At 34.7% G+C, this 16,045-nt stretch overlaps 1 protein-coding gene across 4 annotated transcripts in view; it reads right to left on the bottom strand.

Moving 5' to 3' along the window:
- GRIK2 (glutamate ionotropic receptor kainate type subunit 2) overlaps window positions 1–16,045 on the bottom strand; it is a 655,703-nt gene that overhangs the window by 113,452 nt on the left and 526,206 nt on the right. For all 4 annotated transcript variants that reach the window (XM_084776934.1, XM_084776935.1, XM_084776932.1 and 1 more), the window contains exon 14: window positions 13,903–14,120. In XM_084776934.1, coding sequence (XP_084633060.1) covers window positions 13,903–14,120 — 218 coding nt within the window. The remainder of the gene's footprint in view (window positions 1–13,902; window positions 14,121–16,045) is intronic.

The following is a 16,045-nucleotide window of genomic DNA, read 5'->3' as shown; positions in this document are numbered from 1 at the left end:
AAGCTGAGGACCAAAACCAGGGATAGATGTGAGGGCATCCTACTGAGACTCTAGGTAAGAGAAATATAGGAGATGGGGAAATAGAAGGACCCAGAGGGTTCTAGAAACCTATAAGAAGAACATCTTGATGGGTAGTTTGGGGCCCATGGGGTCTGCTCAAACTATTGCACTAACAAAGGTCAATACAAGTAGTAATCATCGAACCCTTACTCTAATATAGCCAATGGACAGGACATTCTCCACAGTTAAGAATGGAGACTGACTCTGACATGAGCTCTGGTGCCCCATATTTGAACACTTCCCCTTGGTAGGGAGGCCAGATGGCACTCAAATAAAGAATAAGCAGGCTACCAAGATGAGACTTGATAGCCTATGACCATATAGTGGGGGAGGAGCTCTCCCTCAGCCTTAGAGCTAAGGGAGGGGAATAGGGTAAAAGCAGAAGGAAGGGAGTAATGGGAGGATACAAGTGATGGGATAACAATTGAGTTATGATCTGAATAAATTAATAAAATTAAAATTAAAAATATTAAAAAATAAAATAAAATAAAAATCTAAGCTTTGAATATGATAGTAGGAGCAAAAGTAGTACTCTACCTTCAATTTATGAATCAAGACAATTCTTAGTTCTTAGAGTCTTCAGTCTGCTAAATACATGAGCTCCAAGATGAAACAAAGATACTGTTCTAAAACACAAAGTGTAGAATTGCAGAAGGTTCCTGATATCTAGCTTTGGGTGCTATATATGCTTGCTCCTCTCTTTCTCTCCAGCACACACACACACACACACACACACACACACACACACACACACACACACACACACACGAGAGAGAGAGAGAGAGAGAGAGAGAGAGAGAGAGAGAGAGAGAGAGATGTATACCTTTAGGCATACCTGCCTTATTCACAAAATATTCAGCTGCACAAGTCAAAAGATTATTTCTGACATGTGTATGTATACAAAAATAGTTTTCCCCTCAGAGAGCAAAAATTCCCCCAAAACCAAGAGCACTGAATGTCAAGGAGATTATGCATTAAGGATAATTTCAGGAAATTCATCTTATAATTAGTGAACGCCCAGCATGGACATTGTTTTACAAATACTCTAATGTTGGATCTCACTCCTAAAAGAAAAAAAAAAAAAACAAGAAGGAAGGAGAAGAAGAAAGGAAGGAAGTGAGGGAGGGAGAAAGGGTGGAAGGAAGGGACAGAAGGAAGGAAAAAAATCAGAATGACCAAACATGATGGGAAAAATACAGTTTTTCAAACTGTTAACAAGCCTGAGTTCAAGTTCTTTGTTGAATTTTTTCAAAACACTGTTTTTATTCATAAATTTATATAAGATGAGGAATTGATATTTTACCTATTTTATGTAAAATATAGTTTTTTTAAATTACAAAATATTTTAAGATAATATTTTATCAATTTATCTCTTGTTTCCAAAAATATACCCTTTTGTATTTCTTTCAAAATGTTCTTTGTTGGGTGTAAATTCTTATACTGACAAGTATAGATTATCCAACATTTGATAGTCCAGTCCAAAATAATTATATAACTCACATTAGAAATTTCTCAGTCACTGTGGGCTTTTGCTCCTAAGATTGATGAGGTGTGACACCCTGTTTAAGATGCCCTCCTAATCTGACAAACAGCAGACGTGTTCCTTCCATTGAGGAGGGAATGCCAGGGTGGCAGAGACCCATACAGCATTTACCAACTGCAGCCATTTCAGGCACTTGCTTTCCAAGCCAATTAAAACACTCTTTAGCAGATTTTACACTTCAGTCGAAGACATAACTTTTTTTCTTCAATTAAAGTGTCCCAACGCTGCGTTCGTACATATTGCAAATGTAACAATTAGAAAGGGATTAAACTTCTGTCCCCCAGATATTTTAGAGAAGCTACTTTTCTAAGATAAAATTTGCTGCTCTTCCAAGTTTAAGTACACTAACATTCTAATCACTTCTTATAATTCCCAAAATGGCATTATCGCATTCTTTTTAACTATTGAATTCTCTCTGGCAGAGCTAGGGCAATAAACCCCATCATATTCTAATTTCCAGACAGCTTGATAGAACCAATGTTCTCACTATAGATAAAGTGTAATGAAGCACTTTCTTTCCCATAGGACAGCCTTTGACTCATATGCTTTGATGCCAAGTAGCCTTCACATCTGCTGCTTCTCCATTGACAGCTTTAACTTGGCATGCTAAACTGGAGTCTGATGAAGCAGCTTTACTCAAAGGCACCATTTTATTTCTTGAAATGGGAACATAGTAAATCCCTGTAATAAACATAAGATCAGCCTCACATACAATAAATTGTGTGTTAGAGGAGAAAAGAGAAAGGGAGACATTCTCCTTGGGTAAAAATAACTCATTTTTACGGAAATGCATACAATGAATTAGTTTTAATGATATTTCAAGGAGAATTAATTTAAATCAAAACCATATTAGACATTAGTAACTAAGACTGCAACATTGATTTTAAAATATCGACTTTCTTTTATTAAGACATTGGCTCTTAATGTTACCTTTAATGTGTTGCCTATAACTAATAATTCTGTGCAATTAACAAAGCATAAATGAATTTGGAGGGTCAGAGAAACTATATGACTATAAAAATCTTCAATTAAGTATTTCTCATTTAAAGTGAAATATTTCAGTTACAGTACGGATAAATAAGCTCACAGCGTTGCTCAGATGAACCAGTGCTCATAGGTTTATTTAAGTATGTAGAAATAAAAAGAACATTTATAGAAGTTTAAAATATCTAGTTATTTATAAATTCATACATTTCAAGAAATTGTCAGGAGTAGTTTGTGGTTGGACATCTGAGTGAATACATTAGGTTTTCAACGGAAGTTGGAAATGAACTTAATGTCTGACACATAATTTTCTCAAATCTGAAAACAAATACTTATAAATTCTCAACTAAGAAAAAAGAAGCATAAGTTAGGACTTTGTGGTAATGTACCCTCATCATTTAAATTTGTCTTATTCTTCCTACAGCAGAGAAAGGAGTCAAAACAGTGCTTTGAATTACAGAGCAGTGCAATAATCACAGAGAGAACACTGCACACGTCTACCTCTAAAATCCTTCCTTCAAAATCTAACTTATGATAAACCCACATATTAATTCATATTATTTAATGGCACATTTTTAATTTTGATAATTATATTTTCTATGATTTTAAAAAAAATTACTCTTTGGTAAATCCATAACTGTGTAGACTTTATCCAGCTCATACTCATCTTTCAGTCCCTTCCTCCTAATCCTTATAGACCTCATGGTCCCTAACACAGTCATGCAGTGTCACTCATGTGATAAATTTTGGGTTTTGCCTTGTGTAGTGATAATAAAAAAAAGAATTCATTATTCAGCTTTAAATGGCTATTAATGACTAACAATGAACAGAAACAAAGAATTCCCCAAGCTAAAACCTGTAAATTAATAAGGCTACTCTCATGTAACTCAGCATCATTTGCTAACAGAAATCAGCTATGTACTTACTAAAATACTATAAGCATAAAGTTATTATGGAATTCTAATGCTGATTTCTGTACCCCACATATATATAGTGGCAATCATTGTTCTAAGAATCTCCTGTCTCAATGTTGTAGAAAAACATCTCCCAAATTGTACCCTTGTATGCCAATTGAGAAACAAACAGTTTTATAAATATAACTGTAACGTTTTGGCCTACCAATTGGGTCTGAACTTACATAGCACATAAAACTACAGAGCCTTTTCTTAATTCTATTCTTTAAGAGAGAAACAGCAGTTTCTAAGGCAGGAGCTCATAGCCTCCTGTTAGAACCCTGAAGGAGCAGAAAGGCGGCCTGCCAGTTGCAGAAAAACAAAACTGATACTAAGCTCAGAGAGGCAAAGTAAAAGCAATTCTTTTTAGGAAGGCCTTGCTAAGAAAATAATGTGACTCTTTAAAACAAGCAAGCTTCTCTAGGCCAGTCTTTCCTAGCCAAAGCAGAAAGCTTTGGGGCTCTTGCTGGTTTAACTTTTCAGGCCAGAGGAACAAACCCTTAAGGACCAATAACTTCCCAGAATGGAGCAAGGGTCAGGATTCCTCGAGGGCAGCAGACCAACAGCTTCTCTCTGGGAATAGAAGCCAAAGACAGATTGAGAAGCCTCAAGCATCTAGAAGAGAAATTGGGTCTAAGAAAGTAAAGTGTTTAGGGAGAGGTTATGAAATGAAAGAAGGGGATTATTTTCTATGTTGAAAAACATGGAAGACAAATTGATACAAAACATCTGTGTTCCATTAGAGTTTACTTCCCTTAACATACAAATAATTTTTTTCAATGACCATTGCCTTTTTCTATATCCTTTGTGGGAGAGATCAGAATAATAGATACATCAAGAAAGAAGATACTGAGAAATTAGATGCCAAATACAAGGCCATAGAACGGAGGTTGGAGGAATCTTTAAATCAAAATAGGGAACCTTCAGAGAAATTCAATACCGAACTTCCAATACCAACAAAAAGCGTTCTTTGAAATGAGGAAATCCTACAAAAGGTTAAAAACATGCAGAATGCATCCCACTGAGATGCTGGATAAAAAGTCTTCAGCTATAGGCCAACATGGTCAGACTGGATATACTATGTGTATTGTCAAGGTTCACTTACTGGATTAGGTCTATATGCTAAAGTAAAAATTCAGATCCTATTTGTTGCTGCCTTGGAACAAGGTCATACAGTGGCTTGTGTGCTCCATTGCTGCATAGTTTGGATAATTAAAAACTATATACCATGCCATAGCTTCATATTCAGAATTCCAATGTGCTTTTGTCTTAAATTCTGGAAAGCATGATTTTAATGTTATACATTTGTTAGAGATGGTGAGGATCTTGAAGATGCCTTTGAAAATTGGGGCTGATGGTGCTTCACCATGTATATCCATTGGAATATGATTTTTTAGGCATTGTGACTTGGACATAATATATACCATAGAAATAAATTATAATCCTATAGGTCAAAAATTATAAAAAGACCTCACAATAATTTTTGAAAGGCAGTAATAAAACAGAAAGGAAATAAATATCTCTCTAAGATATATTAAATAATGATTTTTTAATTTAAATTTTTTAAATAAGACTAGTAGCATACCTGCTAAGATACCCTGGATTTTAGAAAGGACTGCTAAATTACATCAGTATGTGAAGGTCCTAATTCCAAAATGGAAGACAAGGAATGTGTTGTGTTGGGGAAAAGAGACAAGAATATTTATGTCTCAGTAGATAACCAAAAATTATATATTCAATGCGAACTGATATAAATCAGATTTGACAGGGCGAGACCTCCTGAAGGTCTTGGCAAAAGACAGAAGGAAAGACATCAGAAAGACTAAACAGGCTAGGTGACATAATTTGCTGTTCCTTCCACATGGGAACATCTCTGAGACTGACTGAAACATGAGTCAGGACTTCAACTATGCATGACCAATAGATCTTTGCCTATGAAATCCTAAGTGTTGATCATGCCATTATTTTAAATGGCATAGATAGAAATTTGTTTTACAGACAATCATCTTTAACTGAAGCAGCCTTAATGCCATCCCATACATTTATTAATACATAAATGTATAAAACAATGAAAGTTAACATTTTGCAGAGCAAGAGGGACCAGACACCAAAAAAGATAAAACAAGTAGTCCAGGTGATCCAACCTCAACAACTGTTTCCTAGAAAACTGGTATCTAGGATAATTTCAAAATGGCTGAGTTCATTCTCTGCAACTTACAAAATGAAAACAGAAAACTAAGCCCATTGAGTCATTTATCAGACCTCCTCTATATTCATGGCAGGACATTTGAATAGTTATACACATAATAGACATTTATATAAAAATAACACATACACAAAATGAATGAATATTGTAATAAAATATATTTAAAAATAAGATAAAATGGCTGGGTGTGTAGCACTATGAATGGGGCACATGGGTGCAATGCAGCAGTGGTGATATAAAACTAGAGTTGAAATTCGCCAAAATATCTTATGACAGGATACCTTTGTTACTACTATTAATGTGATGCTATAAGCCTTTAATTGTTTAATAATTGTGGTCTATAGTCCAGTTTTTTCCCTTTTTTAATAATCATGATTATAAATTCTTATCTGTGAAAAATTATAAACATGGAGTTATAATGTAGTTTAAGTTTTTCTAAAGAGGAAGAAAAAGGAGGAGGTATGGAGAAAAGGAGGGAAAAAGGGGGAGAGAGAAAGAACGAAGAGGAGGGAGGAGGAGAAAAGGAAAACTATTTTTGGTAGATATCAAAAGTTATAATGTTTTGCTCCAGAAAAGTTACTCAACCACTTTGAACTTTAAGTTCTTTATGCACACTTTCAAATAAATTGACTTGAATTGAAGAAAGGCTATAGGATACTAGACATTTAGAAGAAAATTTATATATATATATATATATATATATATATATATATATATATATATATATAATAGCAAAAAGCTAATATTAAATGACAAAAGTAATTTTTCAAATGCATCTAACTAAATAATCTATCACAAGTTTTTAATCAGTGTGTGCATTTATTTCATGTGCTCCTGAATAACTGTACAGAATTGCTAAATTAGGCACAGATATCATTAGAGGAGGATAATAACTATGAAAGACTATAAAAACATAGGAAATATTTTTTATATCATCTCTGGTGTGTGTGTGTGCATGTCCATCCATGGGAATAAATAAGGCAGAGCAATAGACCAAGTGTCTTTCTCGATTACTTTCTGTTTTATTTCCTTGAGGAGGGGCTCTAACAAAACTAGAGGTCAACACTTTCTGTATGCAACCTAGCCAACTAGGTCTTGAGCTCCGCCTGTCTTTTCATAAGCATTGCAGTTATGCTTTACAATTAACGAGAGTGCTGACAGTTTAAACTCATGTTCTCCAGCTTGAAGACAGTGCTTTTAACCATTGAACCAGTCCCCGGGCCCTGAGATAATATTTTAAAAGAATATCTCAAAGTAAATTGGCAGATAGAAAATGTACCAATAGTCCTCTTGATAGCAAAAGAAATATCAAAATTACTGAAGTTTGTCTTACATCTGGTAACTGTAGCCAATGCAAATTTAAAGTATTTCTCAACGTGGACACCGACTTTTGAAACTAAAAATTAAGTTAACCATACTGATTTAAGACAATAAAAAAGGATCAAATAAAATAATAAACCTCTATACAAGAAATATCCATTCTGAAGTAGTATCTATATTCTAGAGAGAAGGAGGGCATCTTAGGAAGAAATAAAGGTTTATATTTAAGATCATAATCAGATTCAATTGAATACATTTAAAGATGACAGGGGCCAAAGATATTTCCAGGTCAAAAACTAATGTTCTAACATATATAATGTTCTGAGTTAGACACTTAGCACCAAAAAGGAAAAATAAAAATAAAATAAAGTTAAAAAAATTAGGAGAAATTGTATTTGTAAGGCAAGTATTATTCCCTAAAATATAGGAAAAGTTCATAGGTATATGTCTCACTTATATGCTAAATAAAATCCATTAAAAGTAACTAATGGGTTTTCAGTGTTTTTACAATAATTTTGAAAATAACTAGTAGAAGACACATGTCAACACAGTTCTGATGAGGATGCCTACAGTGCAAGAGGAACTGACTAAATCATTAGGCTCCTACTTCACTGCGGTGCATGCATGGGATACTGGCAAAAAGAGAAGATAAAGAAAATGCATTTTGATGGATAATTAAAATAGAAATATTGGATAATAAGGAAGAATAAGAATATTAGAAGAAATCAGAAGAGAAACAAAAAAAGAAAGGGAAGATGAAGTAACAGGAGGAGGAGAAGGAAGAGGAAGACAAAGAAGAGGAGGGGGAGGCACCTTCTAGTCTAAAGCTATCTTTAGATTATTTTCTCAGAAATAATTAGAATCTTGGGGAAAATGAGTGTTTACTTTTCCAGTTCTGAACAAGCTTCTAGATAGACCTATTTCTAGAAAGCCTTTCACCTGGCTTTGAGCAGGCCCACTGTAGCTTACCTTGCAAGGCCTCATTCCCACTTTTCTCAGCCTACTGAGCTCAGGCCATCCGGACCTCCTTCTGCCAGCATGTCTTGATGGCCTTGGACAAGTCAGCTCTGCCAAGTTCCACCAGTGCCACACAACCTAATGCAATCAAGTCCATCCGGTCTAGCACTATACTTCTGTTACCTGCATCAAGTCCTGCACCCTTCACAGCATCCATCATCTCACACTTCAATCGAAAGAGCGCTTGCTTCTGTTGCTAGGAAAAAGGCTCCATCACTTCCCAAACTCAAGCCTAATATCTGCTGCCAGACGTCAGCGGCCAAACAGTTTCAGGCATCAACGTTGACATTTCAGGGCCAGTTATCTTACCACCCATCACAAAAGAGCAAAGGCCAGAGAGGGAGGCTAAGAGCAAGTCAGGTTTTTCTAACAAAGCTCTTTTCAACGTGGACAAGGAGAGATATAGATACAAATATAGATGGTTACATGGAGTTTAACAAGTTTTATGAATGTTATGTTCATAGGTACATAGGAGGTATGTAGAAGACTATCTAGACCTTTGTGTTTATGAAAATGAGCAGCTTCTCTATAACAGTGGTAAATATTTGAAGACAATAAAATTGACTGGAGAAATTTAAGTCAGTTCTTTAATATATAGTATATATAGAGGTCTTAATTGTTTTTCTCATAACTTTCATATTATTAATTTAGGTTGAGAAGGTAACATATGTTATATAAATATATCAGATGATAACAAACTCTGATATTTTTTCATATTAAAAAAAAGAAAGTTGATACATGGCAGGTAGAATGGGCAGACTCTGGAGAACCCTGAGAAGTGCAAGGCATCTATTTAGATTGAAAACATATAATTCTTGATACAGAAAAGATGCCCATTATATATTTAATGAATGAAAATGTATTTTCTTATAACTGAACATCTATATAACTGAACATAAGAAAAAGTGATATTAATAGGCATAGCATCACAATAATTATTTTATTAAAATTAATGGAAATTTTTACATTAATTATTTTTTTTGTTTTGTTTTTCAAGACAGGGTTTCTCTGTGTAGCCTTGGCTTTCCTGGAACTGACTCTTTAGACGTGGCTGGCCTCCAACTCAGAGATCCACCTGCCACTGTCTCTGAAGTGCTGGGCATGTGCCACCACACCATTTACATTAATTAATTTTGAGTTTCTCTTCATCAGAGATTTAGAAAAAAATCCCCTCAAAGAATTCCTAGTTACACTTTGATAAAGCTTAATCCCAAAGTAAACTTATCTAGACACCTAAGATTCTAAGAAAATTATCTACAGATTATTTTGTTTCACTCATATAATTTGTCCTTCTTTATACATTAGAAATAACAACAATTAAAAACTATACTAGATAAATATCACACAACCCTTTTGTCAATACTTAATTGTTGATCATAAAAATTGTTTATTTTAGATATTCTATTAGTAAACATGGAAAAGTCAGATATTACATGTTATGGTTAAGTATAAGGCCTATAATTATTACTACAGAGGTATGTTCTAACCTGCTACTAACCAGTGAAGACACAGACATATGTTATATTTTAAAATAGCCTTAATTAACCTGGGACAGGACAGATCTCCTAAACTACATCCCATATTGGGGTGAGTATCCCATAACCTACCCCAATCCCCTACCATCTGCTTCTATTAATTTCTCTTGTGCTACCTCCAATCCATAATCCAAAATGCTTGCTAATTATCATCAACAGGGCCAACTCTCCATCCACACCAGCCAAGTGCTTCCTCCTGCCTAAACCACAGTGCAAGCCTTCTTCTCTTTCCTCTTTCCCTCTGGTCTCCCCTCTCCACTAGAATTCTCTTTATCTGTCTCCCAAAGCTTGGGAACCTTAGCCATACCTATACCATTTGCCCTCCCCAGGTTTAATGGCCTTTTATTGGTTAAATAGGTTAGGCTTTTAGACAAGGTACAATTTGGGGCACAGACACAGCAAGCAGTAACTAGCATTAAAATTCATCAGACCAACCCCCAACAACCACAGAAAAGGCAAATTTAAATAATCTATAAGGAAAAGAATATAAAGCCATACTCAGGACCATTCTAAATCATGATTTTTTGATTTTCCTTGTAATTTAGTAATGCTTACATGTAGTATCTCTCAGAGTTCTATGAAGAGTTCACTATGACATGTCTTTACTCAATAAAGTTTTATATAATAGTAAATTTACATAATGAAAAATTTCCTGTTTGCCATTCCAACCATGCTATGGAAAATTCTGGTAATAGAAATATAGCTAGTAGGTAGTAGAGTCAGGAATTGAACTCAGTCCATCTGATGCTATGCTTACAGGTTTTTGCTTTGTCTTACTTCTGTCAACAACAATGATTATTATCATCACTTACACTACTTTTTAAAGAAAACTACAGGACAAAATTATGTCTTTTAAATACAGAGAGGGCACACATTTCTTTTGACATCATCATTGTCAGATGCACATACTATAGTAGTAAGTGTGGTGAAATCAGAAATTGAGAAAGGGTGAATTTAAAAAGAGCTTATGTAGTTTGGAACCACAAGTCATGGGTTCACAGAAACAAGGTTATTCCAAATAGCTTTGTGAAAAACCAAGAAATCTTTAGAAGAGTAGAGCAGTTCTTCAAAAAGGCTAGATAACATACAGGCAGTAGCTAAGTCGTTTTTATATATTCATTCTTTTATTCTTTTTACTTAGAAAGAAAAGAATATACTGTTGCTTGGTAGCATTTTGCTCATTACTTAGCCACAGGTATGGCTTTCATTCTAGTACATTGAAATATCATCTTTTTAAAAAAGTGGTTCAATTTCATTTTTATATTCTTTCAAAACAATCCTCAAACTGTCATCCACTTTACTAAATAAGTACTGCTACAGGTGTATTTGGTGACACTATTCAGGTACAGATCATACTCCAGGAATTGCTGCCCTTGCTATGACTTGACTTTACATCAGTTCTCTTTATAGAGGTGTGTGGCATGAAATGGCTTGGAAAAGAGAGCAGAGGAATTTTCTTTCTTTCTTTCTTTTTATAGATAGAATAAATGATTCTATCAAACTTTCTACTATCTTTTTATTAATTATTTTATTATTTTGCAAAGGGAAAGATTCTATTCTGGCATTTTCATGTTATTGTCCTTTTTTAAAAAGTATATTTTATTAATTTATTCATATTACATCTCAATTGTTATCCCATTCCTTGTATCCTCCCATTCCTCCATCCCTCCCATTTTCCCTTTACTCCCCTCCCCTATGACTGTGACTGAGGGGGACCTCTTCCCACTGTATATGATCATAGGGTATCAAGTCTCATCTTGGTAGCCTGCTATTCTTCCTCTGAGTGCCACCAGGCCTCCATCCAGGGGACGTGGTCAAATATGGGCCACCACAGTTCGTGTGAAAGTCAGACACCACTCTCCACTCAACTGTGGAGAATGTGCTGTCCTTTGGCTAGATCTGGGTTGGGATTAGAAGTTTACTACACATATTGTCCTTGGCTGGTGCCATAGTTTGAGCAAAACCCGTGGGCCCAGATCCACACATCATAATGTTCTTCTTGTAGGTTTCTAGGACCCTCTGGATCCTTCTATTGGGATTCTAGGTGAGAGAAGCATGGGAGAATGGGGAAATAGAGGAACTTTTCTTCAGCAAATATGCACAGAAAGTCAATGTACAAAAGCAACACTGCTGTAGAGACACCTAATAGCCTGTGTCTCCACAGCCCCACAAACTTGCCCTTGAAGCTATATGTATTGAGGTGTCTCTTCTTGCTTAAATTAGCAAAACTACAATATTTTTCAAAAGTTTTCTGGAAGTGAACATTAAGCACAATCAGACAACAGTGGGGGACTTCTTAAATTAGGTAAAAAATATGAGTGAAATTCTTTTAAAAGCTCTTACTCTCCCTTTTTCTCTTGCATTTGTATGCTCTCTGTCTGTCCTGGGATGCGCCTTCCCTCTTTCTTTCTCACTTTTCCCCCTTCCCACTTCTGCAATTAATCTGTCCATATCATAAAAAATTTCCTTTAAAAATCAATGATTCATAGAATACAGTGTTATTATTTTTATATGCAAAATTTTTAAGTTGTAAAAAGAAAAATAATAGCAAGTATAAATAGACCACACTCCTGCAGCCCCTGGTTGATTGTAGAGATTCAGAGGGTCATGGATTGGTCTGATTTCTCTGTTGCTGGATATAAACTAGCATACCAGGTCTAGTATATTGGAAGAGTTGGAGAAGTCAGAACATGAAGTTGAAATTATAATATTTCAAGCATTTAAAAATATATGATCACAGCCTATCAGGTCTCATCAGAAAAGCCTGCTTCCACTTCCTCTGAGTGCCAGCAGGCCTCCCCACCAAGGAGAAATGGTAGCGGTAGGGGAGGGGAATATGGTGAAAGACAGAGGGGCGAACGGGAAGATACAAGTGAGGGAATAACAATCCTGATGTAATCTGAATTATATATATATATATATATATATATATATATATATATATATATATATATATATATATATATATATATATACCTCATGTCTCAAATAAGGACTTTTTCCCTGATTTCAACATTAAGAAACAGCATGTGACTCCTTCAGCAACATAAGGTAATTGTCAACTCAGTAATTATCCCTGTATGGATTTTATTGTAACCAGTGTACATTACGGAAGTTTTCAGATTTAAAGGAAGTCTTTATTGTTGGAAACAGAAAGTTGCTTTATTTCAGTTTCTCCACATATTAAAGGCACCCTTCTGTGAAAGTCAGAAAAACAAAAGATGAAACTGTAGGAAGCAAAGTCAGTGGCAAGGAAGAGTGAAGGAAGACACACATGCCACTGTAGAGAAGAAAAGAGGTAAGGAACCACAAAGGATTAAACAGACAGGCAAGTAAAGTAGTAAGTTTATACCCAAAAGAACAATATGTTCTTGGGAGCAATAAGTAGACTATTGTTTCTGTAGTGTTCCAAACCATGAATAAACTATCTCTAGCATTAGCTAGGCTCTTGATCCATGTTTGATGAAATAATTTAATAAAGTGTGACAAATTTTAAATAAAATTGTAATTTACATTAATATTCAGTTACATTCGAATGAACAATGAAGGCATTTGCCAGTACTTTTAAAAATTCACAATTTATTAAGTAAGTACTTGATAAATTACAAAATCTAGTGTCTTTAGAGCACTAGATACCTAAGTGGAAATTCACTATTTGTTGCACTATTTTCCAGTGAAACGAATAGCAATTGAAAGATGAGGAGAAAAGAAATGGGACTACAAGGCACTTTATGTTTTGAAGAGCACACAATTACACCATCTACAGAAATATTGCATAGGCTGTTCCTCTACAGACTGGATAAATATGCAGATAATAAGAACTGACTCTTCCCTCATTTATTGTAATCTGTCTCATTTCAACTGAACCAAATACATGGATGGGAATCATTCTTATTTGCAAATATTCCATCTTTTAATATGTATGGTATTGGAATCTGCTGTTATTTAATTTTCAATAATGATATCACCATCTCTCTGAAAGATAAAATCATATTAAATGTTACTTGTTCTTTACTAGAAATAAGGAGATACACTGAATATATATACTTTCCATTTTTATTTTTCTTAAATATGCATTAAACATCTGAGCATTTGTAATTCTCACTGTTTCAATTATTAATAGAATTAGACATTTTGGCAAATTTATTTGTACAACTATTTGTGCTTTAAGTTACATGCTATTATTTATATGGACTAAATAGCAGTATAACTACATCCTTACATATATAAATAGAAATGATTGTTTGTGCTTTTGTGGTTGGGTTTTAGTAGCAAGTAACTTACCTTGAAAAATGTCATGGTTGCACCATCCTCTACTGCTCCATACTCTATCTTGGTTTGCTTAGCTAAATCATCAGCAGAGTCAATAGGAGATTCCATGCGTTCCACAGTCAGAAAGGCGGCTAGGTTAGCAGTATACGAAGAAATGATGATAAGTGTGAAAAACCACCAAATGCCTCCCACTATCCTGGTGGACAGCGCTTTGGGCATGAGCTCAGAACCTAACAGAGAGTTGGGGAAAGGTGAAACGAATACAGACAATTTGATCAGCAGTCAGACATGTTTGGTCACAGTGGAAGAATGGGATCACTGTGTAATAAAAGTTTAAGTCAAACATTGACACACTGCCTCAGTAACAAGCAACAATCTTTGGGAGTACAGATGCTAATTTTAGTACTCTGCTACTTAAGGGAACATAGTATCAAGTACAGTGACAGGAGACTAGTCTTACCTGAGATGGTGCCATGTAACAATTAAAATATCAATGTATAAAAAGTCTTAGAAGCTTAATATTAGAAGAAAGAAGTAAAAACCTCTCTGGCTTAGAAACCACATACATATGTGTTCCAATTTTAATTATTTAAGTGGTTTTCAGAATGTGTTATTCAATATAGATCAGATCCATTTTCTTAATATGTTTATGAAAGGTTCTTTTTAATAAATTCCAGTATGTCTGCTTCATAATTATACTCGAGCTTAGGAAAATGACAAAGGAAAAATACTTCACCATTTAAAAAAGCAGTATTGTATGGTGATAAAATATTTCATTTAGCCACATTCCTGACAATGGTGTAAGGTGCTAGGTTCACTGTAAAAAAAAAAAGTAACAAATTATTGACTTGTGTCTAACCAAATGTTTCTCATTATGAAGGTTTGCCTCCAGGAAGGTAATTAAATGAGTAAAAGGACACAAATTTATCTTTATATATATATAGTACTACATAAATATATCATAATTAAGTGGCTGGAGTTGCCTGCCCATGATATGAATAAGAGAATGGGATCTGAAAAAACATTTTATTTGTTATTATTATTAATTTTATGATATTTAGTTTATAAATGATAATGTTAAAATATAATATTTTGTCTTATTTAATTTTTAATTAATTATAATTTTATATCAGAGCATAGTATTCTTGTTTAAAGTATATACTATAGTCATTAATATAGTCAATATATATAACATATTATGATCCACTTTTAATCATTTTGAATATATAATAGGAAAAACATGACCATGACATAGTGACTATTTTATTGGGCTTGAGTAAAATGTAACGAAGCAAAGATGAACTCCTTTTGATGATGTGTTTTAATCTTCTCTTTAATGTAATCACCTGTGCAGCAAGGGAGTACCTCTTCAGAGGTAAGGAAAAGAAAAATTATTCATGCTAACACTGAAAATATGGGCTATAATGACCATCCTATATAAAATGGCCCATCTTACACTTCAGTTCATCTTACCCCAGCAATTTCAAAGATACAAAATCTTAAAAGCAGACAGACTTGGACATGACAGCCAACTCCAGCTCCAGACTCTTGTCTACCACTCTGTAAGGGAAGCAAAGCAAAGCAAAGCAAAGCAAAACAAAACAAAACAGAAAGGTACCTTTCTGGTGTAGTTGCTCCTAGTCCCTGCCAGACACACACTCGGACACTAAAACACTAACACATCCAAGACAATCAGCAGCTTAGGCTGCATATTTTACTGTTTTTTTTTTTAAATAAAACACCAATAAAGTCAAAAGAGACTAGGAGATAAAAGCCTAGTGGATGGAGACATTTGACAAAGCTGTCCCAATTACCACAAGTTCGTATCTTACCCACAGACTGAAATTCAGCAGACACCTCCTAGGCTTGTCAATCAGAGCCTGGTTAGGGGCTGACTGTCATGTACTCAAGGCAACGTCATGTCCAGCACTATATCCCACTAATTCCTGGGGATCTGGGCATCAGCCGGATAGGATGGGTTCCTCTTTCATGTATCCACCAACCGTGAGGTGAGGACATGTCCAAGCAAATGCATGTCGGAATTGCCCCTTGCTTTGATTACTTATCTTTATAGATAGTGCAGGAAGACTTATTATTAGCCACTACAACTAACCATCAACTTCATCTTGTAAGTGGACCAACTATCAATAATTTC

Source organism: Acomys minous (assembly GCF_964271855.1).
Source record: "Acomys minous genome assembly, chromosome: 3".
Classification (NCBI taxonomy): Eukaryota; Metazoa; Chordata; class Mammalia; order Rodentia; family Muridae; genus Acomys; species Acomys minous.
This window is presented reverse-complemented; position numbering and strand designations above follow the sequence as displayed.